A 27,842-nucleotide genomic window follows, 5' to 3' on the forward strand; every position below is an offset into this window, starting at 1 on the left:
ATATCTACCATGAGAAAAATAGAACGGGATGATGATCTCAAAGGGTCTGACTTTTTTTGTATCAGAATTAACATGTGTATGTTGATCAAGCAGAAAAACTACTTATCGATCCATGGGTGTAGTGAGATTTGCATTTTCAGTGGCTGTTTCTTGACTCTGTCTAGGAGTCATTGCCTGTTTGGATTCTTTGGCTGAACCCAGGAAAACCTGCTTTAGCTCCTTGTCAGTGGAAATGTCATAGGGAAGTGCTTATACATTTACAGTAATAATTACTAGGCACTGAGGTCATTCTCACATAATAAGAATAAATGTATATGGCAAGAAAAGAATCCTACCAGAATGAGAGACAATTCCAATGCTGGTTGACATATGGGAAATAGTCTGTTCCCCTTCTCTACTTGCCAGCCCTTCCTCACCCAACTTGTAGTTTCATAGTACAATTAAATGCTGTGCTGTTTCTCCCAATTCTTGAAGCTGTCTTCTGGAGGACTTACCTGTCAGATAAAGTAGTGATGGCTTTTCGTCTCCCTCTTTGGACTGACATTCTCCCCAAACTAAAGCTAAAACATGGCCCAGTGGAATCTTCCAATCCCTCTATATTTGAAAAGAATTTTCAATAACATCTTGCAAAAGATGTTAAGAGAAAATGAAACCCTGTTTGTTATGGGATACTATTTTTTTTAATCATTTTGCCCAGCGTCTAGAAATAGTAACTTTTTGTCATGAGAGTGGGTGGAATTTGCATCTGTGTTGATTTCTCATTTTCCCAAAGAATGGAAATTCCCACGGCACAAACAAAAGCATGAGGAACACTGAAGAAATGGCCCGTGGCGTGGCCTTTGCCCGGCAGACAGAGGCAGGGCAAGGTCAGAAGGTCAGAACAGACTTTTTTCCTGGCTATATATTTTAAAGCCTTTAAGAGGTCAGTTGAAACAGAGCTCACCTTAAATCCTTTGTTAGGAGTCAGAACCCCTTCAACCACCACCCACCGCTCCCCTACTTTTGTCACCCCCCAAATCCACCGAAATCTGCCGAAATCTGTGGCCCACCTAGAGGGAGTTTTAAACACACTCATTTCTCCCAGTGTTTAACACTTGCTGCAACTCAAAGCCCCCGAGCCTCTTCCCACCCACTTGTGGCCCCAGAAATAGCACTGCATTTCTGTAAATTAAAAATACTGTGCCTGTTATATGTGTGTGTGTGTGTGTATGTGCACTTGTGAATGTGTGTTGACATTTGCATGAAAAAAATAATTTTTAAAAAAGGAACAAAAACTGGAGAATTTTGCATTTTTGGTGGTTTTCTTTTTCTTTTTGTATTTGAGCAGACCATTTTAGGGTTTTCAGTCTCAACAAAACACTATTAAAACGAAGAATCTAGTAAAATATTTGTGCATGAACTGCTAAACAATTCTAGCAATTTTATTAAGCAATACCTTTATTATTTTTTGAATATTCTTAACAGACTGGAACAAAACATTTTTTTTTATTCAAAACAAAATATGCATACTGTACGCATGTCGCAGGGTTAAGTATGATGCAGAGATTAAAGTTTGTTTGAACAAAAACCAATGCCAGGGGGAATTTCATAGCTATAAAGTTAATAACTAAATTTTGTTCGCTACGAGGACCTTTTCTATGGTTTTCCTTCATCTCCCAGCTACACAGCAAACACAACTGAAGTGCACTTCCCAAATGTAGTTAGAGTATAGGAAGGAATGTAAAGTGTTTTTTTTTTAATTATTTGTTTTGTTTGTTTGTTTTTTTTAAAAACAGCCCTTATGAACTCTTCCTTCCACTGATTCTACTGTAAACTCATAAAAGCCTTTTTTTTAGAAAGCAAATTCATATACACTCAGCAGGTGAAATGTTCCCACAAAAAGAAAAAATACAAACAGAGCGACCTGATTTCTCCTCTTCTCATCGACTATCTACAGCGTGTTCGAAGTGACAAAAGTTTTCGCACTTGAATGAAAATGGCTAACCTATTTTTTTTTAAACAAGTTCTTTTGTGATAATGCAGAATTGCATACACTTTATACCTGGAATAATTTGAAATCATGGGTTGGGGAGATACTGGGGTAAAACCGTATATATTCTGTAAGCTGCAAGTGTTGGAGTGTCTCTACCGTCTCCTCCGCGACCACACAGGAGGAGAAAGAAACCCAGATTTGTGTCCTCAGTCCCTTTGTTGCCATTCAAGGGCCCACAAGCGCCGAAATGTGCCCCCATCCTGACTCGGGGGGGCCCCCAGCCACCTGACAACTGGCGAGGAGGGACAGGCCTCGGGGCCTAGGGGAAGGGGAGCTGGAGCAACGTAGTTCATGGTGGTTTTCTTTGCTTTTATTTTGTTGTCAACATAAAAAAATGTGTTAACTGTCTGATTCCGCCTACCATGGAGAGCACTCTTGTTCTGCTCCCAGCGGGGTGGCCGCGGCGGCCCGGAGCCTGGAGCGTGCGCGCCCGCACTGAGGCTGCACAGACAGACAGAAGCAAGCCATGTTGTCTGCTGGGGGCAGGGAGGCGGGGAGGCCAAGGACAGTGGGAAGGCCGGGGAGGCCGGGGAGGCTGGGGAGGGCAGTCGGTTCGGGAGGCAGGAGCGAAGAGTTCGGGGGGGTTTTTTTATTTGTATTTTCTGTTGTTTTCTTTTTTTTGTCTTTTTTGTCTTTTATGATTTTTTTTTGTTGTTGTTGTATTTTGCTATACCGTGAGGTCATAGCGATCATTCCTCTAATAGAAACTGACAGGACAGAGAGACAGAACTACCTGATGAAACACACAATGACTAGAAATATATATATATAGAGAGAGAAAGAGACTGAAGACTTAGTTTACCTCTGAGAAACCATCCCCAAAAATAAATCCTGTATTAACAAGTGCAAAAAATTAAACGAACAAATAAACCCAAACCAAAGGAAAGCAAATAAAACCTCCAAACATTAAAACACAGTGTATAAAATGGTGTGAGAAATTTAAGTCACTTTACAGCCTTTTAGTCAATAAAAAGCTGTGTTTGTGTCCTCGTTTGGATCCAGGCCCATCTTCTTCGGTTCTACCCTAAAGGCCTCGTGGGCGGGCAGCGGCGGGAGGGTCACAGCACCCCGTGTGTCCCCACGGCGCCGGGGCCCCTCCCGGGCTACTCGTCGCGCGGCGAGCTCTCTTCCAGCGCGTGGAGGCCCCCCCAGCCCAGCGCCGTGCCGTTGTGCGCCGCGGAGGCCGTGAGCACTGTGTGCAGGAGAATGAGTACGAGCACGCACAGTTTGAGTCTGCCGTTGCCCAGTCTGGCTGCTGCGGACACCGTGAGGGACGTCCTGGGACAGGGGCTGCTGGTCCCCAGCGTCCCTCCGGAGGGCTTGCTCGGGCGCTCTTCTCTCCTGACATCACAGCACTCGGGGTCATCGGTGGTTAGAAAGGTTTCGTAGAGCCCTGGGGGATGAAGACAGGGCGCGGTTAAAACGAAGGCGGAGCTGCGGCCGGAGCTCGCAGCAGAGACAGGCTGGGGCGGCCCCGTCCCGAGCCACAGCCTCTGGAAAGCAGTTCGGCATTTTGTGCCGGGGAGGCCGGGGAGACAGTCTGGGTGCAGAGAGTCAAGGGTGCTCTCAGACCCGTGCTTCTAGGCCCCCCACTGCGCTCCTCTCTACTCCTGGACCAGAGCCGGGGGTTTCTGCGTCAGGACCACACAGTAAAGCTTTCATGAGGACCAACGGCAGACCCGGAGGTTCTGGATCAACGTGCGGACCAAGGTTGCACAACCACCCGTTCTCTTTACCAGGAATGTGATTAACTGAGGCAACGCATAAAGGAACAGTGACTAGTTGTGCTCAGTGAAACCCCGGATCTTAGCATCAGAGCTCTAGGAAACCCCTCTCCTCATCCCTTGCTCTCCTCAACCTCACCCTGTCTCCGCTCTCCTTGGAGCGACGGCAAAGCCACCGAAACATCCAACGGGGGGACCATTTCCTTTGGATCCGTTTTGCAAATATTGCTCTTAACCTCCCATTTGCTGTTCCACTGCGGAATACCTGTCTTGTGCCTGGACCCTTGCGGGAAGAGTCTCTCTGTTCTTGGTGTTCTGTTTGCAACCTCCCTTCCAGCCTGCCTTCCCAGGAATGTCCGTCTTGCTCGCTCTCTCTCTTTTCTTCCCTCCTCAAAAGATCTCATCTCTTTCCCTCATCCTCCCTTCCCCCTTCCTCTACAATAAGACATTGTTCTCATTCTTAAATTAATGGATATTTTAGAAACATTCAAAGTGGTGAAAAGAATAACACACTTTACGTCTATCTTTCCAATCTTGTTTCTTGGTCTATTATACATAATGTTAAGTAGCTACACAAACCATTCTGTATCTTTTTTTTTTTTTTACTTGACAGTAACATTTTCTCAAGAGTGGTAGAATTAAGTTTCTACACAAATTTTATTAAACTATCCTTAAGCTTGAAACCTTATAAAGGAGGATAGCATAGTTGAAAGGATTACATAAGATTTTGTATGTGAAAAGCTTGGCTTAGGGCCTAACATAGAGAAGCAATTTGAAAATTTTGGTTACTCTTAATAATAATAGCTATTAATAGTGTCTCTTTGCCTCCACCTACATAATACAATCTAAAATATCTTTTCCTGTCTCTTCAGACTCCTTGACCAGTGCTCCAGACAGCCTGAACTACTGGCTCTTCCCAGAACACATGATATGTTCACCACTCCCCAAGCTGCTTTTCCTTCCTGGAATTTTTCCCATCAACTCATGGACTTTACTCTCATTTATGCTTCAAGTTCCGCTCCCCTGAAATTCCCTGCGTGAAGTCCAACCCCCCCCCCCCTGCTGCTAGCACATTCTATGCAGCTCTTCAATAGAGCAATTGTTATCTGTCCTTTTCAGCACAATTGCTAATTTTAGGTCAATTTCCTTATTTACCTATCACCTTAAAAGCAAGAACTATATATTTGGCTTTGTGTTCCCAATATGTAATGGAATGCCTGAACAAAATGGATCCTCAAAAAGCATTTATTACATGAATATACTCAATATATAGTTGTTTAAAAAAAGAGAATCTTAAATAAGATATTATACACTGCAATCTTCAGTTTCTTTTAAAGAAATGACCAAGATATCCTTATAATGATGCTTACAATATTCATTTCTTCTTAGGCATTCAAAGGTAAACTTCACCTTCTCCTAGATAGAATATGGAAAAAAAACTGAATTAATGAGGTCTGCAGCTCCGACATTTTTAATGTATGATATTTTTCTTTTTCATATACGATACCTCACCAGTAGACTAATCATTTATTGAAGTATATGTTTTCCAAAATTATATTCTACAAAGAAGAGAGTTTATAGTTAAGATTATAGGAATAGAAATCTAAAGGTCATTTAGATTAACATTTTAAAATGTTAATAATGAAAATATATTGAATAATTTCATCTAAATAAGAGGCTCCCCCAAACTCGCTCAGAAGCTAGTTTGCTGATTTATAGCTAAAGTCATTTCAGAAAGAACAAAGCAGTTCGTTCAGGCCAATAAATGCATCTTCTTCCCAACTGATAAAATTCATACTGTTTCCTTTTCCCCTTGTCCATCCTTTTAATAAGTTTTTCAGAGTTACACATGCATATATATTAATAATGAAATAATTCCATGAGATATTTTTTTAAAAATGCCTCCACCTCCCCATCCCCAATTTTTCCTTTTCAGAGGCAAATACCTGAACCTCTTTTTGCTGTTTTTGAATGTAGCTACATTTCTGTAAATAACCTGTTTTATGCTTTTCTTGACTTTTCACTTTTTTTCTTTATAGACTTCCCTCTAGGACACGTGACAGCAATATTATCAGGGATAATATTCATTTTTCAACTCATATGCACCCCCATCCCTTCATGGTAGTATGTTCAACAAGACTCCTTTTATTAGGATGTCACACAAACAATTCTTAGCTCAGACATGCAGGAAACTTGAGTTTTCTGTTCCTTATGGCCCTGGTGTTCCTAGAGGTAACCATTATCTTACGGTTTCCTATGTACTTACAACTTCAACCCCAAATCCTTCCCAGTTGTTTCAGCAGAATAGGGTGTCCTATCAGCTTTCTCTCCTGGAGTCTTTGGCCATCTGGACCTGTTGCTTTGTTGCCTGGCACCCAGCTACCAGCCCGACAGCCTCAGTGAACAGTGAACGCTCTCGTGGTGGGGGACGCTTGTGGCTTCTGTCCTGGGGGTTTTCTCTTCAGGTATAGCTTCCACGTCCTTTCTCGGTACGGTGGACCATGGCATCTAGTTTCTTCCTAAGATAAAGCTCATGGGAGCAAATTTCTGAGATGCTGCATGCCTAAAAATATGTCTAGTCTACCTTGTATTTCATTGTTTGGCTGATCATGGAATTCTAGTTCAGGAATTCTTATCCTTCAGTTTTCTGAGCATGACTCTTACCTTCGGCTGTCGGGCCCTGGGACCTGTCCTTTAATTCTCTTATCTCTCCTACTTTATGCCATTTCATCTCTTTGCTCTACTTTCTGGAGGATTTAGTGAGCTTTATCATGTAATGATTTTATGGAGTTTTTTCCTATCATATTTTAATTTCCGAGAGCTCTTTTATGTACTCTGAATGTTGGGTTTTTCTTTTCTTCTTTTTTTTTTTTGAACTGACTGTTCTCATTTCACAGTTGCAATATATTCTTTTATCGCTGAGATATTTGCAGCGGTTTTATTTATCATGTTTTATTTCCTCGCTGCATGGGCCCTGTTTTCTCCAAGCCATTTTTTCTTCTTTGTTTGTTTCTCTCTTATTTTTTATGTGGGAAGGCTGTGCAGTCTTCATTGAATGCCTATAGTTAAAAGCATTGCAATCTGGACACCTGGGCAGGGTTGTGAGTGGCCGGTTAAGGGGACCTGCCTGAACTGTTTAGATGGAAAGAAACGTGCATTTCTTCCCTTTACGTTGGTCAGATTTCCCAGAACACATCCAGTGTTATCTGTCTGGGATGGCAAAGGCTGTGCTGCCTGTTTTCCAAGAACCAGATGGGAGAAGACAGCTGGAGATGGGGGAGTCTCCCTCCAGCGTGCACACGTTCATTTAACTCACATTTTGGTTCCCCCACCCTACCTTCTTCCCCTGGTGGCACCCAACCCAACAACTTTCTCCAACCATCTCCAAAAAACAGTCCTCCCTGCATCAAGAAATAGGCAACAGCCTATCTCTGGGGTAAGGAAGAGCAGCGGCTGGGTTGGAGAGGCGGCATGTGCTGTGGAGATCAGATAGCTTCTTCTTTTTTTTTTTTTTTTTTTTAAGATTTTATTTATTTATTTGACAGAGATAGAGACAGCCAGCGAGAGCAGGAACACAAGCAGGGGGAGTGGGAGAGGAAGGGGCAGGCTCCTAGCGGAGAAGCCTGAAGTGGGGCTCGATCCCATAACGCCGGGATCAGGCCCTGAGCTGAAAGCAGACACTTAACGACTGCGCCACCCAGGCACCCCAAGCTTCTGAACAGATTTCCACTATCCATCCTATGCTCACGATGCTTCCTCCTCCGCGGTATTGACTGTCCTCCGTCCCTGTGTCTGGAGGGTCTGGGATGTGAATCCCATTCGCTGGTTCCCCTCTGCTGCGTCAGCAAAGGTTTCAACAAACCCTTTACTGTGCACCAAGTTTTGTTCTTCCATTCTTTTGGGTTTATGCCTAAAAACGATTTCTTTTCTGTTGGGTCTGCCTAGAAAACATTACCGCACTTTTCTCTATCCCGTTCGGCTCTTTCCAGCTCCGACTCACTCCCCCAGCTAGGAATGCTGCTGGCAGGTGGAAACTGTCTCTGGGCCCCTGGGCAGCTGCCTCCAATCATCAGAGCACCTATGAAGGGCCATCCCAGCTCCAGATACTGTCGCTCTGCCCAATCATCCTTCCCTGACCCCGGCACAGGTGCACTTCTCCGATGAACCACCTGCATACCCATGCGCTTCCTGGGAAGCCTACCCAGAGCAGCTAACTCTTCCATACCATTCAAGGGACGATAAGAACTTGTTTCCAAATGAAAATAAAACATTTCTCAAGCAATCATTTCATTGCGCAGATATGTAAGTGATTGGGGTTTCAAAAGGAAAAAGGAAATCGTCAGTGAATGAAATGTTCTGATACATTTTGCTTACAAAATGCTCTATTTGCAATCTCTAATAAATCATTGGTTGCCATTTGACATTGAATAATGATAATAATAATAGCAATTATTCTATCTCACAGTCCAACCTCATGGAGATTTTTTGGAAAATTAAATAATACACATAAATTGCTTAGAACAGTGCCTGGCAGATAGTAAAACCTCACATAATAATAATTACTCCTATTGTAACTTGGGTTAAATAGTGGAATCAGAGTTTACTATGAGGAAAGACTTTAAAGGATATCCAATTCCAATTCTTTTTCTGTTTTCAATTCATCTGAGCCACTCATGGAAAAACCTTATTTTTCATAGCTCAAAACAATCACTCTAATATGGTCGTTATAAATTTTATCTAAGTACAGGAAAGCCAAATATTCTAAGGAAATCCTCAAAATAACCACATGATAATGTTTAAATAAATCCTTCATTATCTCAGTAATTTACCTTTTACCATCATATATGAGAGTAATTTTTTCAGATACCTGAACGAGTGATATACTTTATATTTTTCTAAATGCAAAAGTTTAAAAAACAGTAACGTGAAAAGAAGGGGAAAATCACTCCATATCTGACTTCATTAGGATGAAAAAAGAAACGAGAAGAAACTGCTGGAATTTGTTTCCCCAACTTTTTTATTAATACAGACACACATATATACACACAGTGTGCACGTAAATTCTAGATTTCACATGGAAAATTCAATTCAGCACATGTGACTGTACAATGTTATTCTTTATTTGATTTGGTAGTATTAATTTTAAATGTTGTATGTATAGTACTAAGTGAAATTATATGTGTAATATACATATAATATAAATATATATTCTATATACATTATTATCGAGTTTTAGTAACTCTAGAATAATTTATATGGCATGGAATCTATAAAACTTTCTGGATACAAGCTCTTTCTTTAAGGTAATTTGCATAATTGTACAGTTCCTTTCATGGCTATTAATCTGTCAAGGTTGTTTTGTGTCAGGTTTGATCATTCATATTTCTCTAAAAATAGCTTTTTTATTGAGAGTTTTACATTTATTCATGTAGAATTATACATATTTTAAGGCTAATCTTCTAATCCTCTCCTTCATTGTTAATACTTTATTTCATCTTTTTTCGGTCCTGGATAAGATGCAAAATTTTTTGCCCACGTTGCTTTACACTATCAAGGATACAGCTCTTGAATATTGATATGCTCTGTTTGTTAATGCATCAATTTCTTAATTATCTTCATCTTTTGCTTAATTTTCTTTTATTATTCCCCTTCTAACTATATTGAATTGAATGCCACTTTACTCATTTAAATTCATGTTTTTCCTTAATAAGTTAGTTATCTCCCTCTGAGAATGCTTCACCCAATTCTCTTATGTTCAGTGATTTTTGCATATTCTGTAATTGCAATATATGTTTCCTTTTATATCTAAATGACTTAAAAGAGTGTTCTATGGCTTTTAAAAAATATCACTGATAATATTTTCAAAACTATTTTTGTCACTAATTTCAAGTTTTATTTACCTTCATTTCATGAATGTGGCCTTTAAGAAGTTGATTTTCTCTAATCGTTTTCTTTGTGGTTTTTCTTCGTGTTATGTAAAATTATTATCTTACTATTTTTTGCAAATATCAACATTGGTAACAATGCTTAGTCTTCATGTTTATATATTTTTTCCTATTCAGAATGTCATCAACTGAGAAATGTATCTTCTACAACCATTTCTGATGATTCTGCTTTATATATTTGGCTATTAAGTCAATACGTACAGAAAATTAATAAATGTTCACATTTTTCACTAGACATTTACTATTAATCAAGAAAACATGATACTCTTTTTTCTTACAAAGTATATATATATATATATATTTGGTGAAGTTCTGTTGGTTTTGTTCTGTTGTGATTTCGAGCATATTTTGTCTGGAATTAATGTAAACTCCATCCAAATTAGCACAGTCATCTAATAAATTTTTGTCCATTATTTTAATTTTTTTGGTCTCTTTATGTTTTCTCTGTACTGTGTTCTACATATAAGAATTTCACAGGGATCAAAAAGGAGAGTTTAATCCATTTACATTTATTGTCAGGCCTGTAGTGCTTGATCTTACCTTTATACATCATATAAGAGCATTTTCAAAGATTTAAAAGTGTTTCATGGCCACTCCCTTTGTTATCTATCTTTTTCTGTTTGAGCATATTTAAATGCTGTTTTTTCATAATTTGTTAAATACTTGCTGTTGTTAATTCTACTAGACTTTGGCTTTTAAAAAACCACACACAGGTGAACCTATATTTGTCTAATTACCAGGATCACTGATCAGGAAATTAACAAACTTTTGTTTCCTTTAACTCCTCATTCTTTATCATTTTTTTGGCTACCATCAGATATTTTAAACTCAGTTATTGTCAAATTAATCATATTTTATATCCTGTGTCCTATTAATTATTAATAATATTTGCATATTGCTTTCCATCTATCTTATTCCAGAATTACGTGCTTGCAGTTAACAGAAACTCACAGGACCTACTTTAGGTGAAAAATGAAAAGAACGAGAACAGGTGGTGGGAGTAATATTGGAAAAATTCAAGCCTTTTTCATGAAATACAAGGCACACCAGGAGACATGAAAAACGAATCACAGGATTGGCCATCACAAAGGGATGTGCCCTCCACCTGGTGGAGATGAGCACTGTAATCTCAATTTCCTGCTGCACACCTCCTTGGGCAGGCAGGCTTGGCTGCCTTCTCATGCATATGGGCACGCAGGACCTCATCATTTTGTTCTCTCAGTTCAACGCTGTCAGGTTGTGACACAGTCCCAGAGGGGCAAATCTGTGTGACTCGTTCCACTCATCCCCATCTAACCAGCCACAGGCTAGAGAGAGATTCCTGCAGGACAGTCCCAGCTGAGGACACCGTCCCCTCTTTTTGAAAGAGACATGTAACGTCAGTGGTCAAATACAGTAGTTTCCCCCTGGAGCTTATAGGATACTTCCTTCATTCTCAAAATTCAGAAATGTTGGGAATTGTATCGAATTTCTTTAATTTTGCCAGAATGGGGAGAATCACTTTAACCTGCCAATGAGAGTGCCCTGAGGCTCAGGAAAGATATCTCCTGTCATTTCTTTGATTGTTTCATTCCTTGGTTTTATGTTTTGTATGTTTTCAACTGCTCACATTCCCTGTCCTCATTTCTACACTGTTGGTCTCCACCTTGGACCTGGCCCCCACATTCTTCATGCTTGTCCCTCCCCTTTGGTTATTCCAATTTCTACATGGTTGATACTATACATCTGACATGTATTTGCAAATTTTCTCTGTTGCCCTGCAATATTTTCTTTTTTTAACCTAAACCCAGTGTTATGGTTTCCTGCTTCCCAGCCAAATTCCCTTTTCACTCTTTTTCCCTTGTTTTAAAGGTTCTATACATTCTTGAATTTTATTGAGTAGATGCTATCTAAAATTACCCCCACAGTATTTTTTCTCAAATATGTGCTATATCATTCTGCTTCTCAAACTCAGTCTTCCTTCTTTCATGTAAAGTATATTTTAGTTAGATTCCATATTTCATTTTCTGTGTGTTTAAGGGTGAATCGAGTCCCCCAAAGAGATATGTTAAGGACCTCGAACCTAGTACCACAGAATGTGACCTGATTTGGAAAGAGGGTCTTAAGAGACTTAGTCAAGGGGCGCCTGGGTGGCACAGCGGTTAAGCGTCTGCCTTCGGCTCAGGGCGTGATCCTGGCGTTATGGGATCGAGCCCCACATCAGGCTCCTCCAATATGAGCCTGCTTCTTTCTCTCCCACTCCCCCTGCTTGTGCTCCCTCTCTCGCTGGTTGTCTCTATCTCTGTCAAATGAATAAATGAAATCTTAAAAAAAAAAAAAAGAGAGAGACTTAGTCAAGATGAGGTCATGATGGGATACCTAATCCAATATGATCTGTGTGCATATATTAAAAATTAAAAAAAGGAATTGGACACAGGGACAGGCATGGACAGAGGGAGGACTGTGAATGGACCCAGGGAGAAGGTCATGTGGAGTGGATGAAGTATCTACAAGCCAAGGAATACACAGGGTTGCTGGCAAACTCCCCAAAGTGAGGAGATAAGTGGGGAACAGAGCCTCCCTTCCATCCCTCAGAAGGAACCAACCCTACCAACACCTTAATCTCAGGCTTCCAGCCTCCAGAATTGTGAGACATTTTTCTCAGGCCTAGGAAACAATATTCTATTTATTCTTGAACAGAGATGTGTTTCCATTTGTCTCCAGAACAGCTGGAGTGACTCTGCAATTTATTTGGCTTGACATCTCACTCCCCTGAGGATGCTGTAAGAAACGCAGTAAGGGACCTGGTGCTCTGGGTAACCTTCCCAAGCTAGTGCTGTTCACCGGAATCTTCTCCGAATCTGCTTTGACACTAGATGACGACCCCCACACACTTCCTCCCAGCTGCATTTCAGAAGAAGCCCAGGCCTTGCCCTGAGGGCCCTGCACAGCTGTGGAGAATGCTTCTGGTCTGGTCCTCACTGGCTTCAGGAAACCCAGCAGAATGTTCGCCAGCTGTCTCTCAATTCACACTTGTCTGTGAAACATTTTCCTCCACGGAAGGGCTGGTGGGATCACAGATCTCCACGTTTTACCTTCAACAGTGCTCACTCTTTCTCCTGAGGGGGAAGAGTTGCAAGGAAGTGCCCAGTGTGCTCGAATCCGATTTCCTTTCCTCTTGAGGAAACAGCTCAGTTTCTTGCACATGGACGGCCCCCTTCCGATGACCTAGAGTTTTCAGGGGCCCTTGGTTATTTCACTGGAGTCAGAAGTGGGACAGTCAGATGCGTCTGTTTACTTTGCCACTTACTGCCTGCTCCTTTTTTTTATTCCTTACTAGCAATTGTTACATGTACTAAGGATAAGACGGCATGATTACCTTTTACTTATACCCACCTAGGAGAGTTTAACTGGAATGCATTTTCATAATAAAAAATTAATATTTTGGAGATACACGGGAATAATGGCAATGAGAAAATTATCACATGAGGGTGGAAATAAAAATGCTTGAACAACATCAAAAGTATAAAATGGAATGCAAATGATTACCTTTTTCTTCGATCCTAATCCTCTTCTTCAAGGAGAAACACTGTTTCTGCTTTTGTTTGCTTTCATGTTGGGAGTGATTATCTTCATGGCTCTATACAACAAATTTTTTCATCTATTTCTTAATCCAGTGATTTTAGACCAACTAAGGAACCCACTACCATTCTCTCCTCCCCCACTGATCCCTGAATGTGGCCAATCATTGTTTTCTTTCTAAAATTACATTTTACTCTGTGTTTGTGTTATATATATTAATTTTGAACATCGAAAGTAAAAAAAGTACATCCCAAGAGTTCATTTAATCCCATTTCATTACAATATCATTCAAGATCGTTGAAATATCAGGCAAACAGATTCTCACTTTTTATGCTTCATCAATTCATAACAATCATGAAAATTTTAGATCGCTTTCTATGTGACCCATGATTCTCTTGCATGCTTTTCCTGAGGTTCTAATTGTCTTGCATTTTTCATAGAATCAGAAAAAATGTTTTCCCTTCTTCCTTGTATCACTGACGTCTTCAGTCTCATAATCATTCCAGTTTCAATGTTCTAACATGAACGGGCTGTTTTTGTTGCACAGATACTATCTTACGCTTGATTTTCCCCTAAACACCACCGTGAGATCCTGCAGTTTCCTCTTTCTCGAACTACTCTTGTTTTGCTAGAGTAAAACTTCAAGTTCTGTTCCAGATGGGATGTGTGCAAGGTAAACTTTCAAGAGTATACCTACTTAATTTAAACAAATAAACTTCACTCTCACATTCGAAAGGCAGCTTGTCAGGTACAGATCCTAGTTCACAATCTTTCTGGTTCTAATAACTTTGGAGGCAGCCGTTGGCTGTATCTCAGCGTCCAGTTCTGTGGGGAGAGTTCTAGTTGCATGTGTTTCCTGTCGATAGAGGAAGAGTTCACCACACATTCTGCTGCGAAACCAGCGCTCACTGACCCACTCATGCTTCTGTGGGTCGGAGGTCTAGCCAGGCTCATGGGTTTCTCTGGCCTGGGCTCACAAACCAAAATCAAGATGTTGGCAGGGCTGAGCTCCTTTCTGGAGATTCTCAGGGAGAATTCACTTCCAAGGCCATAGGGTGTGTTGGCAGACTTTGGTTCTGCTTGTAGGACTGGGGTCCTGCTGTCCTCACACTGGTAGCAGAGTAACTCTCGGCATCCAGAAGCTGTCTGTCCCCACTTCTTGGCTGATGGCCCCTTCTCCACCTTCAAAGCCAGCGATGACCCGTGAAGTCCTCTCATTTGCTCTGACCTCTCCTTTTGCATCATTTCTCCTGCCTCTCATACTGTGTCTCTCACTGACTGTCTGCCCTCTCCTGTGGTTCTCAGGGCTCATGTGACCAGATTGGGCTCACCCCGATGATCCAGGATCATCTCCCCCCCAAGGTTCCACAACCTCAATCCTACCTGCAAAATTTCTTTTGCCATGCAATGAGTTCACAGGTCCTGAGGAGTAGGTCACGGGCATCTTTTTTTTTTTTTTCTTTTTTTTTTGAGGGGGCATTACTCAGCCTACCACTCTTCCCTCTGGCTTCCGAAGATTCACATCCATGCCACATGCAAACCACATCCCAAGATTCCAAATGTCTCCTCCCAATACAGCATCAACTCAAAGTGCAGAAATCTCTAAATCTTAGCTCCAAATCCCCAAATCTCCTGATGCAAATCACCTAAATTAGGTATGGATGGGGCTCTGGGCATAATCCGTCCTGGGACAAAATTCCTCTCCATCTGTGGAGATCGTAGAAAGCAAGTTATCTGCTCCAAGCGTCCAATGGTGAGTGAGGCACAGGAGGACTTACAGACACTCTGCTTCAAAAAGGAAGACAATGGAAGGAAGAAAATGTCATCATCCCAATCAGTTTTGAAGTCCGCAAGCTCCATGTGGTTTCCGGGCCTGGGAATTCTCCTGTGTGATTCTCAGCTTCCCCTCCGGGCTCCGAGTGCTGCCCCCTGACTCATCCTTCCTCTTTCATGATGAGCAGCACGTGTCTGCGATGAGCAGCACGTGTCTGCCGCTGAGCACTTTCATTAGCGTGCCTGGGGGTGGCCGACACCCTTTCTTCCTTCCATCCTGCCCCTGTCCCTGCCCCCCCCAAGCTGGCAGTGTTTTTGTTGCTATGAATTCTCAATAACTGTGTGAGACTCTTGCCTCTGTCCCAGGATTCACTCCGTCAGACGGGGAGCGCCTCCTCTGATCTTTCCTAGATGATCCCTTCGCTGTTTTGGGCCACCGCTCAGGGGGCTGAGAGGAGCCATGAGTCACACCTTTCACCTTTCAGAGAGCTGTTGTGTAACTTCACACCTGGACCGTTCAGACTTTCTGAGGTATTGGCCTTGGTTGTGCTGCCACACCCTCTGTTCTGTTCTCTCGAGCATGTGTTCCTGACAGGACATTTTTTTTATCTTTCACCATCTTGGAACATGGAGATCTTCCCAAATCATCAAATCCTGGGTTTGTATTACCAGTTCCTTTCACTTATCTCTCTCCTTTTGCATTTTGTTGTAAGTAGCAAGAAAAGACCAGGCTATATCTGAAACACTTTGCTGGGAAATCTCTTCAGCTGTAGAGCCAACGCCATCGCTTACAATCTCTGCCGTCCATGCTGCGGCGGGACCCAGTTCTGCTAGGCTTCCTGATACCACATAACATGCCTCTAGTTTCCATTAACACCCTCCTCATTTCCCTCTGAGTCCTGGCCGGTGGTCTTTAATGCCACACTCCTACCAACATCCTGTTCAAGGCAATCTGGGATTTTCCTTATCATGCTATTCAAACTTCTCCCCACTTCCCCCCCATCTGGTTCCAGAACCACTTCCACATTTCCTGGTATTTGCTACGCAACCCCTGACTTCCAGTACCAAGATGCATGTTTGCTTCCCATTGCTGCTGTAAAAAACTGTCACAGACACAATGGCTTAAAGTGGCATCCATTCATCACCTCCCAGTTCTGTAGGTCAGACGCCTGGGCTGGTTTGACCGGGTTCCCCACTCAGGGTTTCATGAGGCTGAAATCAAGGTGCTGGCCTTGACTATCCAGGCTGATTCAGGATGTTAGCAAACTTCGCTCTCATATGGTTGTGGTACCGAGATCCCTGTTTTCTTACTGGCTGTTGACTGGAGATTCTGCTTGTAGAGACCACCTGCACCCCTGGCTGGTGGCCCCTTTCTCTGATCCTCCTGATTCATTGTTCTGGCCCACACTTCTCCCTTCTGTGATGACGTTGGGCCACCTAGATAATCCAGGACAGTCGTTCTGTTTTAAGGTGAGCCGGTTATCAATCATAATTCCATGTGCAGCATGCTTTCTGCCTTGTAATGTCATTTGCCCACAGGGATATCGTCGGGGGAGATGACCAATGAGGCCCAAATCCTGCCTCCATGCTGGTGTCAATATCCCTCTCATTTCACGGAGGGCTTGCTCTCCTCAAGGACACGTTTTGGACACTGCATGTACGTGTTGTATTCTAAAATCTCAAGAGGATATGTTTGCATGTGGTTTCTTTATGGCTGCTTCTGCTGGGCCCCTTCCATCTGAAACCACACTTTTCTGGAGACTGTGTTTCACGCATTCCTTTGATAACCCACCCCTCTCCCACTTTTCACTTTATATCCTGTTTCGTTTTGTTTTGTTTTCTCTAAAAAGCTTGTATTGGGTGGATGCCAGCCCTTCCATATAATGTTTGCACCTCTCATTGCCTTCGGTCTGCAGGTCTCTCTACAGGGGAGCATTTTCCTTGGCTGAGCGCATGGGGACGAAAAGGACAAGCTGAGGCGCCCTTCCCACCACTCCCAAAGGCATCGCCAAGAAGACTTCCTCACAGGAGCTCACTCAGTGTCATCAGAAGGTAGATCCTTGGGTTTTGTGGGTGAGGAATGGGATCACCAGTCGGCTCAGGTATCTGCTGAGAGCCCTCACTCCATCAGAGCACTTCTGGTCTCTGTGTTCCCCTGATCCTGACACATCCTCGGAACAAGCCATGATCAGCAGAGGGTCCTGCTGGAAGAACCGTGCCCTTCCCTGCCGTGGGCTCCCTTAGAGCCTGCTCTTAATGCTTCCCTTCAAACGTCTTACAACTGCCTTCTACAGAAAAAATTTGTAAGTCTCCATTTTAATAGTGTCCCACTTTCTAAACAAAACAAAACAAAATGGTTTTATTGCTCTGATGAATATATTCATTTTGTAGTTTTTATTTCAATTTCGATGAGATTTAGAGACAGATGGGAAGTAAAGTTTTGGCTTCAGCCTGCCAGCTTAGACCAGAAGTCACACCCATGGTTTGCAATGCAATGGTTTACTCATTACCAAGATAATTTTTCACCATCACGTAAATCCTTCATGTCGCAGAACATAGTGCTTCAATTTTAGTATCTCTTCATTTTATACTGGCTAGAATAGTGATTTCACATGAATCAATGTAGGATTTATTCAGAACTAACCTACAAAAACTATAAAATCAGCACCGGTATCCACATCGTGTCCACATTTTTTAAGGTAAAAATAGTAAAATAAGTCATCTCTCGAGAATTTGCTAGTTTCCTGGGGCTCTTTTAAAATTGGGCTGGTAAAACAATACAAAATGAGAGGTCAAGCTAAGAAATTTAGAAATCATAATGACCAAATCATGATGACCATCGACAGAAAAGAATGAGAATGAGACTTATGAGTATCTGTGTATTTATAGTTTTTATAGTATCTTTTTTAAGCAAGAACAAATTTTAGGTCATTAAGGTATACAGTTGAATAGTGTTTTTGAGGGGAGAATCAGCAGGTGTATGAGATCAGTGTGACCGCAAATGCTAGCGTGGTCTCGCATCTAATATTAATAGCATTATGTTACTTTTCTTCTACTTGACATTGTTGAGAATAAGAATCACTCCTTCACTCCATCCTGGTGCTCTAAACACCTAGCAGCCTGTTTATCTCCCAAAGTACAGTAAGTATTTGTTTGATGAGGGGAAGGAAGCAAGGAATAATGCACCTTGAGTTGTGAGAGGATGTTTGAGGAAGACGAGTATGTTAGATGACAAAGCACAAATACCTGGTTATATAAAGGCCATTCCGAGTTGAAAGCTAACTGTGCATTAGCTAGAATATAAATTGCTCTAAAAACTGAGAATGATGCGAAATGAAATGAAAATCAAAAGCCCACATTAAAATGGCAGAGATGTTCTACAGAGGATTACTCATTCATTAAGGCCATAAGCTGAGTCGAGAAATAAATTGGGCCTTTGAAATGTCTTGATAATGGGTCCTAAAGTTTTCCAGGACTGTGCTCGAAAAACAAAGATAGTCCGCAGCCAGAGGGACTATAATCTAAACAGAAATCTAACACACGCTCTTAAATATCACATTTCATATTGTTATTTTCCTGAACATGGTTATGGTGACTTTCTCATTTTAAAAATTTATTCTAAGAAAATAGATGAGGAAAAAAAATAAATGGACAAAGAAGATACATTCTCACCAAATGTACCATTTTAATTTTCCACCCCTTCCCTAATGAATCCTTTGCTGGTCGCCTTGAAGGAGACGTTAGGGGATGGGGTGGAGGAGAGCCATATGGATTCCTGGAGAGGTCAGTGGGCTACGGGGCAGCCATTGGGGTCTCAGCAAAGCATCAAAACCAGGCAGGGTTCAGGGCCGTGGGTACTGTGGGGACAGAAAGACTTCTGCTCCTCTTCTTTATTCTGATAAGTTACCAAGCACCAGGAACTCAAGCGGAGCTTACAGGAGTCAGCAGGGAAAGGAATAAAAATCTCAACTCCTCCTCTTTCTTCACTATGGACCAACACTGCTGCGAGATGCTTCTGTGGTCCGACTGCTGTCACAGATGGGAAGAGTGTTGGAGGAATTTCACGAAATGCTTTCAGAAATTCAGAGAAATCTTTGTGTCATACGACTTCCCATCCCAGGAGGATGTGAAAACGTTGGCTCTCTCGCATAGACGTTTCTGTGACTTCGTGCTTAGTCCTAGCTGGTTCAGCAGCATTGCCCAAGAAGCCCCATGCAGAAAACTGTATGGTCCTTGTTAAGAACATTACCTATTATGCTCTGCTTCTATTTATTTTTGTTATTTTTTTCTCTGTGACATGGCACGGTGGGCTCCCTGATTATAAATCAGTGTCATTGTTTAGTGTATATCCCACAGTCTTTTTTTAATTTGGAAATCCTTGGTAACTATGAGTCTGCAAAGGAAATATCCTTGCAAACAGGAAACTATATAATTAATTCTGTGGCTGCGGTGTCTCAAACCATGAGTTGTAATTGAAGAGACAGCTTTGCTAATGCTTTGATCCGTCCATGTTTTTAGAGTACGAACAACATTTCCTGCTTTTCTTTCTAAAAAGAAAACCAGACTTTCCCTGTAATCACAGAGCACATACAGAACTATCCCAGCGTCTGCATACACTCAGGCACGCCAGACACACATTAATGGCTTCAAGGCAGGGGAACACCTCATAAGTAGACCCTGACTTCAAAAATAGACTTTCCTTTCAATGAGCAAGGGGGAAATTATTTCCCTAATTTGATGTACCGGTTTTTGAAACATTAAATGTGAAGAAAAACAGTTATGACATTAGTCAAATGTCTTTCCTCAAAACAAATGCGGAAACTTAAATTTTGGTAATACTTAGACTCTAAAGAAAAGCGAATATATGAGAAGAGTTTGTGGACCCAATGAGAAAACTGGTCTCAGTATTTTAGAGTCAATATTAAATTTAACAAAGAGAATATTAACTAGAAATATTGGGCACCTTTCTTTGTCTGATTTGAGTTGAACTGACTTCTCATAGCTTCAACATTTAAAGTAGGGTATTCAAAGGAAAATCCAGTCATGTAAGATAACAATTTTCAAAAAGGAATTACAGAAACATTGGAAGCAGTCACATTGGTGGTAGGCAGGTGGGGATTTGGCAGACAGAGTGTAGGTCCTTTGAAGACGGTATCATCTTAGAGGGCACACTTCCATTAAAAATAAAATTACATCTTAGAGTCACAAGTATTTCCACTGAGTGACATTCTGGCACATCAGTTGCCAAAGGGAATGTCTTAGGCAGCTGCACATTAATTGTTTATTTCCTTAGTTACAATGCCACGTAGAGTAGCATAATCATGACTTATTTCACCCATTGATGTCTTGAATTATTTCTGTTTTGCTTTCTGATTGTCGCCCTCTGGGGTCATTGGCTTACGTTGGCCATTGAAGAAACAAGACTTAAGTTTTAACAAAATGCAAAGAAGCTTGACAATGGCTGCTAATTAGCCAAAGAATGAGTTCAAAGTCATAGAGATAAAACACCAGGAAATAATAATAATAATTCTCCTCCTCCTCCTTCTTCTCTTTCTGCTTCTCCTTCTCCACTCTCTCCTTCTCTTTCTCCTTTCTTTTTTTTTTTTTTTGAAAAATAACAGGATTTAACACTTAGTTACAGCTCTTATTTGAGAGACCAAGAATATTAGTTGGTAGAAGACGCACTAAACTGGGAAGATGTGAAGACTAGTAAGAATGCGTTGTGAAGTAAGTGTCTCTCAGAGGCAAAACCATATAAACTAATGTGTGGAGAAGGTACGCTCACTAGGTCCCCTCTGCTTGACATCTGTGCTGTTTGATGCATCAGCTCTCCTATTCCACGTGGGTGAAACAGCATTCTTAAAAATGCTGTGTTTCCAGAAAGAAACAGAGGCAGGAAAAGGAGAATGTACATGGCTGATGACAGAAAGAAAGGAAGGAAAAAAAGAAAAGATTATGTATTAAATTACAAGTAGATGTTAGGAGGCAATAGAAAAGAGAAATCAAAAGAACCAATGTAAGCAAGTCCAAATTATTGGTATCTAAAGAATTGTAAAGTAACGACGCATAATATTTCACTTGGAACGTGGGGAAATAGTCATTACGATACCCTATGTCTGCAAAGGAGTAAGAAATGAGAAGTATAACACACTGTTGGCGAGAATCTATGTTGTCATAAACTTCCTGAGTTTTTGGCAATAAATATCCAAGTCTCACTTTTGTGTGCTCTTTTACCCACCAAGCCCACTTCGGTGAGTTTAGGGAACTAAATTCAAAGTACGTGTTAGTAAGTGTGCACATATGTTCCAAGTAGCATGTCTTATGTAGTCCTGGAATTAGTAAAACACGGAAGTGATTTACATTATGCTCATAGACTGTATTGTTATCCAAACCTTAAATTTTGCTATAGAAGCATCTTTAATAATTCGAAGCCCTATTCATAGTGCAGAATGTTATTTTCCTCTTGGTGGTAGATTATGGCTTTCCTTATCTTCTTTTTGCTCATGTGGACTCACTAAACGTTTTTAAATGATTAAGCATACAGTTTTTGAGTATCCATATAGCACTGAATATTACGTTACCGAAAAGATGCTGCGGGTTTTTAAGCTATTTGACCAAAATGGTTAGATTTTTCAGAGATGCCTCATTTCTGTAATGTCGTTGGCAGCACAGGGAGAGTGAGCACGGTGTCCCGGATGAGGCTGCTTTGGGCTCTGCCTCGGCGCTTATCGGGCAGCCCTCCTGGGAAAGTCGCACACGCTTCCTTGATCTCCTTGGTGGCAGGACCATGTCGCATGGCGGGCAGTGGCATTTTAGTTCAGGGAACATGCCTCACCCCTGAGCAGAACATGTGGATTTTATTTTGGGAACGGTCCTCCTCCACTGGATGGATGCGGTGCAGGTGAGGCTGGTTGGCCCCTCCCCATGCCGGGGGCGGGGGGGGGCCCCACGTCACCTGACTGGCGCCCGCCACCGTGATTGCTCAAGCGTGGGCATGGGTTAGGACTATTGGTCCAACGCAGGCCTTCTGCAGAAACACCGGGAATGCGGTGGCCTCTTCCTGCTGCGGTTTCTAAACTGAGAGGTTATACATCTGTAGCTGTCGGTAAAATCAACTAACAGAGTGAAAAGCAGAGCTCGGAGGTGGGGAGAAGGAGTAAGGCGAGCACTGGAGCTAGAAATAGTGACTGATCCACATTTATACTTAACCTCTCTGTGCGGACCTATGGATCAATACACCGATATATCTCACTGTATCCATGTTTGTCTGTCATTCATCCGCCGATCTATCCATCTGTCATCGGTCTACCTAATGAATGATACGTAAGACACTCTGCAGATTATCTCTGGACTTTTCAGTTATATAAACCAATGAATTCTCATTTTGCTTCAGTCGGTTTTTGTTAGCTTTCTGCCACTTACGAGAGTCATCAACAGTGTCTTCATGGAGACATCGTGAGGCTTTAATGAGGTGATGGCTGAATGTCTTGCCCATAGTGCGCACTCACAATCAGTGGCTGGTAACAAGCCTCCCAGTAGTTGTAACAGTAGTGGTAGTGACACAGGAAGGTAGTCTGGAAGCCATGGATTAAATCTTCTTCATGAATTTCATCTTTGCTTGGGAAATAACCTGTTTACACCTGGGGAAGTCTAGTTTCTCTATAGCCCCTTCTCATGTCTGTGCATTTGTGATAATAACACTCTCCATTCCTACTTCCAAGAAAAGTTATGGAGATACAGTGAATTGTGCCCTTCCTCCTCCGTACTTTGTTCATACATGTAAAAACGCCAGTCCAGCTTTCCTGTAATTTGTTCACTTCTACAAATGAACATGTGTTTCTTAGGTTTGAACCACATCTGTTAATCTTTCTATCACCAGCATCTGGCACAATGCCTGATAATAGATGTATGCAAAATGATGGCCCCCCAGAGATGTCCACATCCGAGTCCCAGAACCTGTGAATATCTGGTTACACGGCAAAAATGAATTAGGGATGCAGATGGACTTAAAGTTACTCATTAGCTGACCTTCAAATAGGGAGATTATCCAAACGAGACTAATTTAATCACATGAGCTCTTAAAATGGAAAGAAGGAGTCCAAATCGTGAGTAAGAGAGATGTGATGGGTGAACCTTCTCCACGGTTGCTGACTCTGAACATGGAGATGGGGAACCACAAACCAAGGGAGGTGGGTGGCTTCCAGAAGCTGGGAGCTCTCCTAGCAGACAGCCAGCATGAAAAGAGGGACCTTGGTCTGACAACAGCAAGGAAATGAATTCTGCCCACAATCAGAATGATCAGGAATCAGATCTCCTGGAGCCTCTAGAAGGAACACAGCCCTTGGACATCTTGATTTTAGCCTGGTGAGATCTGTATCCACAACCGTAATTGTATTATTTTAAGCCTCTAAAAATTATGTTTATGGCAGTTTGTTAGGGCAGCAATAGAAAATTAATGCAATGGGTCCTTAGGAAATTTTTGTTGAATGCATGAAAATGCAAAAGAAAATATTTAGGAGGAAAGGACGTAGAACATGCTTTTCGGGAGGTAAAATATGGATGAGAAACAATATAATTTTTTAAAAAGATGTATTTATTTATTGAGAGATGGAGAGAGAGAGAGGGAGGTGCAGAGGGAGAGGGAAAGAGAATCTTAAGCAGGCTCCAGGCCCAGTGTGATCTCAGGAACCTGAGATCTTGACCTGAGCCGAAACCAAGGGCTGGACACCTAACCAACTGAGCCACCCAGACGCCCCAAGAATATAATTTTACATACATTCACTGCATTTATCCTTGGACATTTCTCTCTAGCATAGCAGGCATTTTACAATAAAAGTCAGAAGAGCTCATGACCTTCTGGAGTCAAGCGTGTGGTAAGAAAGTCACTGTGAAAGGAAGGTCAGCTATGGCAGTTACAAAGTAAAGTCCTGGTGAAAAGGACCAGTGAGCGATAGCAGGTGCTGTGCTGGGCAGGAAGTCAGATGCTGTGGCTTCTCCTGTGGCTTCTCTTGTGGTTTCTCCCACCGGCTTCCATGGAAACTTGGGAAGGCTTCCTAATTTCCCTACTCTTCAGTGTTCTTATCTGCCAGATTTAACCATTGCCCTATTGTGTTGGACAAACATGAGTCAAGCAAGGCTCTGTCTGCTTCTTCACCCTGCAGACATTTCTGAATGATCACTGGATCACTGGGCTGGTTCCCAGTGACACTTCATTTCTCCCTCAGTCCAGGGAACGGTCCTCGGAGCCACCTGAGACCCACTTCAGTTCTGGGTGACAGCTAGGGTCCTTTCAGCCAAGAGACTTCACGATTTCACACAAGGAGTCCCCTGGTTATATGCTCACGTTTGTGTCTGTTTGTTTGATGGAGCTCGTCATTTTTCAATACATTTGATGCTTTTCCCCGATGGAAGTTTCTCCAAGCTTTCAAAAGTGATCTCTTTTTGGAAAGATTAATAGCAATGAACATAGATGTAAACCATTCTTTTTGAAAGGATTAAGATTAGAATTCAAAAGCTGTCCACAAATTTAGTACAACTGCTAAATGTTATATTTCCTTCCAATATAAGAGAAGGTTAGAAGTGATTAGAACAATCACATTTCCAAATGGGAGACAATTTGTCTAGAGATGGAAAGTTTATTTGGCTAGAGTTTTTCCTACCGCCTCCCCCATTTACAATAGACTTTATTTTTTTAGAGCAGTTTCAGGTTCACAGCAATATTGAACAGCAAGTACAGAGAGTGGCTAGATTTTTCCAGAACAAAGGTGTTCTAATAGCAGTTTCCTGAGACAAAGGGTTTTCAGATTCAGACTTAAAAATCTTCTAATTGTTGGACCATGAAAATGTGAACACAGAATACACAACCACCTTGCAAACTGGTGTGGTTCTAAACTCCTTCAAAAGGAGATTCATGAAATTTATGAAAATAATTTTATCTTACAATTAAAAATGATCTGTAATGGTTAATACTCTCTCTTCTTCATTATTACTCTCCCTACAAGTATTATCCTCTAAATCCTCTCTGCCGAGCTCCCTCATTGCCTTTATAATTCCTTTTTATTGCTTCCTCTCCTCTAATCCTCCAGAACTTTGAAGTACGCAAAATTTGTCTTCATATAAGACTTAGACATTATTCTATTCTTGAACAAACAATATTGAATGTATCTGTTTTACTCGAAAATTGCTAGTCATGGCTCGGAGCTTGCCATGACAGTGCTGCAGAGGGGGCCTTGAACAACAGGAATGTCTGGTCTCACGGTTCTGGGCGGTGGGGGTTCGAGGTCAGGATGTTGGCCGGCTGGTTTGCAGATGACCATCCTCTCCCTGTGCCTCTTCACAGCATCTTCTCTCTGTGTGTCCAACTTTCTCTATTTTATGAGACTGCTCTTGTGGGACAAGCTGTGTCCCCTAAAATTGTATGTTGAAGCCCTAATTTCCAGTACTGCAGAATGTGGTCATATTTGGAGATAGGCCCTTTAAACAGGTGATTAATTTAAAATGAGGTGTTTGGGGTGGGGGTCCTAATCAGATGTGACCGATGTCCTTAGAGAAAAAGGCCATTTGGACACAGAGGGAGACACCAGGAGCACATACAAAGGGAAGACAATGTGAAGACACCACAAGAAAGTGGACAAACAGAGGCCTTGGGAGAAACCAAACCCCCCAGCCCTTTGATTTTGGCCTTCCAGCCTCCAGGACTGCGAGGAAGTTAATCTCTTTTGTTTAAGGCACCCAGTCGGTGGCATTTTGTTATGGCAGCCCCCGCAACTAATGCATACATTAATCAATACTGGATGAGGGCCCAGGCTAATGACCTTATTTTAACGTGATTACCTCCATAAAGACCGTACTTTCAAATAAGGTCACGTTCGGAGGCACTGAGGGGTTAGGATGTCAGCCTATGAATTTAGGGGGCTGGGGACAGAACTATGATACTCAGTTTGGCAGGGGGGGGTGTGACATTTAAATTGCAAATCCCCATAAGGTGAGATGTCCCATCATTAACTAGACTTTTGTAAAGGCCCAGGGCTCCAGGCTGTGCTGAGTAAGCAAGGTGCAGGAAGATGCTCTGAATGCCATTCAGCACGAGCCTTCATAATGCATATGGCGGGGATGGCACGTGAGGGAACAGATCGCTTTACAGTGAAATGCTGACTTTCCCTTGTCTCCACAGGGGAATGTTTTGTTAAAGTGCATCTAATTGTCTGTCCCCTTTTGTGTGCATCCTCGTGATGTCGTGGGCAGAGGGATACAGGCAGAAGGCACCTGCAGGCTCTCAGCACATTGCTCACACCACCCTGCCTTCCTGAGGTGCTTCCCCCACCGCAGAGGGCCTCTTCTTGCTTACAACGGGGGCCATCACAGACCCCTTCGGGCTGTTACCCATTATTTCATCCTTTAGGTAGTTGCCTACTGAGCACTCTGTGTCAGGCGCTTTTGTGGGCCCTGGGGACATGGTCAGAAGCAGCATAAGTTCTGGTCCCCGTCCAGTTCACCGTGAGGCAGGAAGGACGGGCCAGTCCTGTGTGAGGAAGCACCCTGCAGCACGGCGGGGTTACAAGATGGGGACAGAGCCCAAATTTGGAGTGTCAGGGGCTTCTTAAGAGAATGACAGATACCAAAGGGTTAGCCAGGTGAAGGCATGGAGAAGGGTGTGCCAGGCAGGGGCGACGCACCCCCCGGGATGGCATCGAGAGCGCTGGGCTCCAAAGGAGAAGGGTGAGGCTGGGAGGGCACGGTGAGTCACAGGGGACAAACTTAACCTGTGCAGGAACTTAGGGACCGTCTAAGCATGAGGACTTCGAGAAAAGGATGATCCTTGCCCTGAATCGGCCAGATGGTGAGTTTCTTCCAAACGCTAAGTACATAGACCCTCTGACCCAGCAAGCCCACGTCTGCCCCCTGGTACAGCACTTACCCTACAGAAGACATCACAAGGGTAGGAAATGACACAGCACCAAAAACAGCCCTTGCCAAACTGGATTTAATAACAGATTAGAAATCACCTACATGCCATCGATTTGGAACTGGTTGGATATGATACATTTCTAGCCGACAACTGTGTTGCTGGGGGGAGTGGAGAAGGACTTGGCTTCATTTCCACTCTGTAGTATCTTTCAAACATTGTGCATGTGCACGTATTACCAATTCAAAAATAAGCAAATACAGTGTATTTATTTCAAGTGTATGTCCTAGCTGCTTTAGTCTCAGTGACATCAGTGCAGTCATAAGATTTTGCTCCTATCCATGGATGCAGCGTGTGGGGGGGCAACTCTATTGTCAAACTACAACACTGAAGAGCAGCAGGGTGAGTGGGGCGGGACGCAGAGCCCATGTCTACCCACCATCCCGGCAGACAGAGAAGGGCATTGCAAGAGAAAAGAGAGCTAGTGAAAAACTAGGGTGGCTTTGATCCAGTTTCTGAAAACTGGCCTTTACAACACGGTGTGTTTGGCAAAGATGTTGACTTTATCTACTTATGCGCACGTAACGTTAGAACTTGGAAGAGGTTAGACTTCACATTGGCTCTGTGCGTTCAAAATGGGACTCTACATTTTTAAATGGTCTCTGTAAGAATTCATGATGCAGGGAGAAATAGATTCTATCTCAGGACAATTACTTCTCTTGTGGTTGAAATTATTTTAATTTCCCTTGCAATGTTTGTCCCCAAAGGTGGAGGAGGAAGCTGGACTTTCTGGGGCTTTCTGACCCCACATACACAAAGAAAGACTGAATCATGGCAAATGTCCCAAGACAACCCAAGCAAAGCTTTTTTTCCCCTCTGATAATGGAATGTTCAGTAAGGAG

General features: G+C 42.4%; 1 protein-coding gene across 2 annotated transcripts in view; it reads right to left on the minus strand.

Annotated features, from left to right (window-relative positions):
* Positions 1-1,391: 1,391 nt before the first annotated feature.
* The window catches only part of FAM155A (family with sequence similarity 155 member A), a 648,035-nt gene continuing 621,584 nt past the window's right edge, over positions 1,392-27,842 (minus strand). Inside the window, exons 3-4 of one of the 2 annotated variants that reach the window (XM_019796010.2) lie at positions 5,127-5,172; positions 3,356-3,425 (exon numbers count right to left, since the gene is read on the minus strand). In XM_019796010.2, the coding sequence (XP_019651569.1) occupies positions 5,150-5,172 (23 nt within the window). In that variant the 3' untranslated portion in view covers positions 3,356-3,425; positions 5,127-5,149. Of the gene's footprint in view, positions 3,426-5,126; positions 5,173-27,842 lie in introns of both variants that reach the window. The other variant, XM_002915862.3, reaches the window with a different exon arrangement.

The sequence above is a fragment of the Ailuropoda melanoleuca genome, chromosome 7 (assembly GCF_002007445.2).
Source record: "Ailuropoda melanoleuca isolate Jingjing chromosome 7, ASM200744v2, whole genome shotgun sequence".
Lineage (NCBI taxonomy): Eukaryota > Metazoa > Chordata > Mammalia > Carnivora > Ursidae > Ailuropoda > Ailuropoda melanoleuca.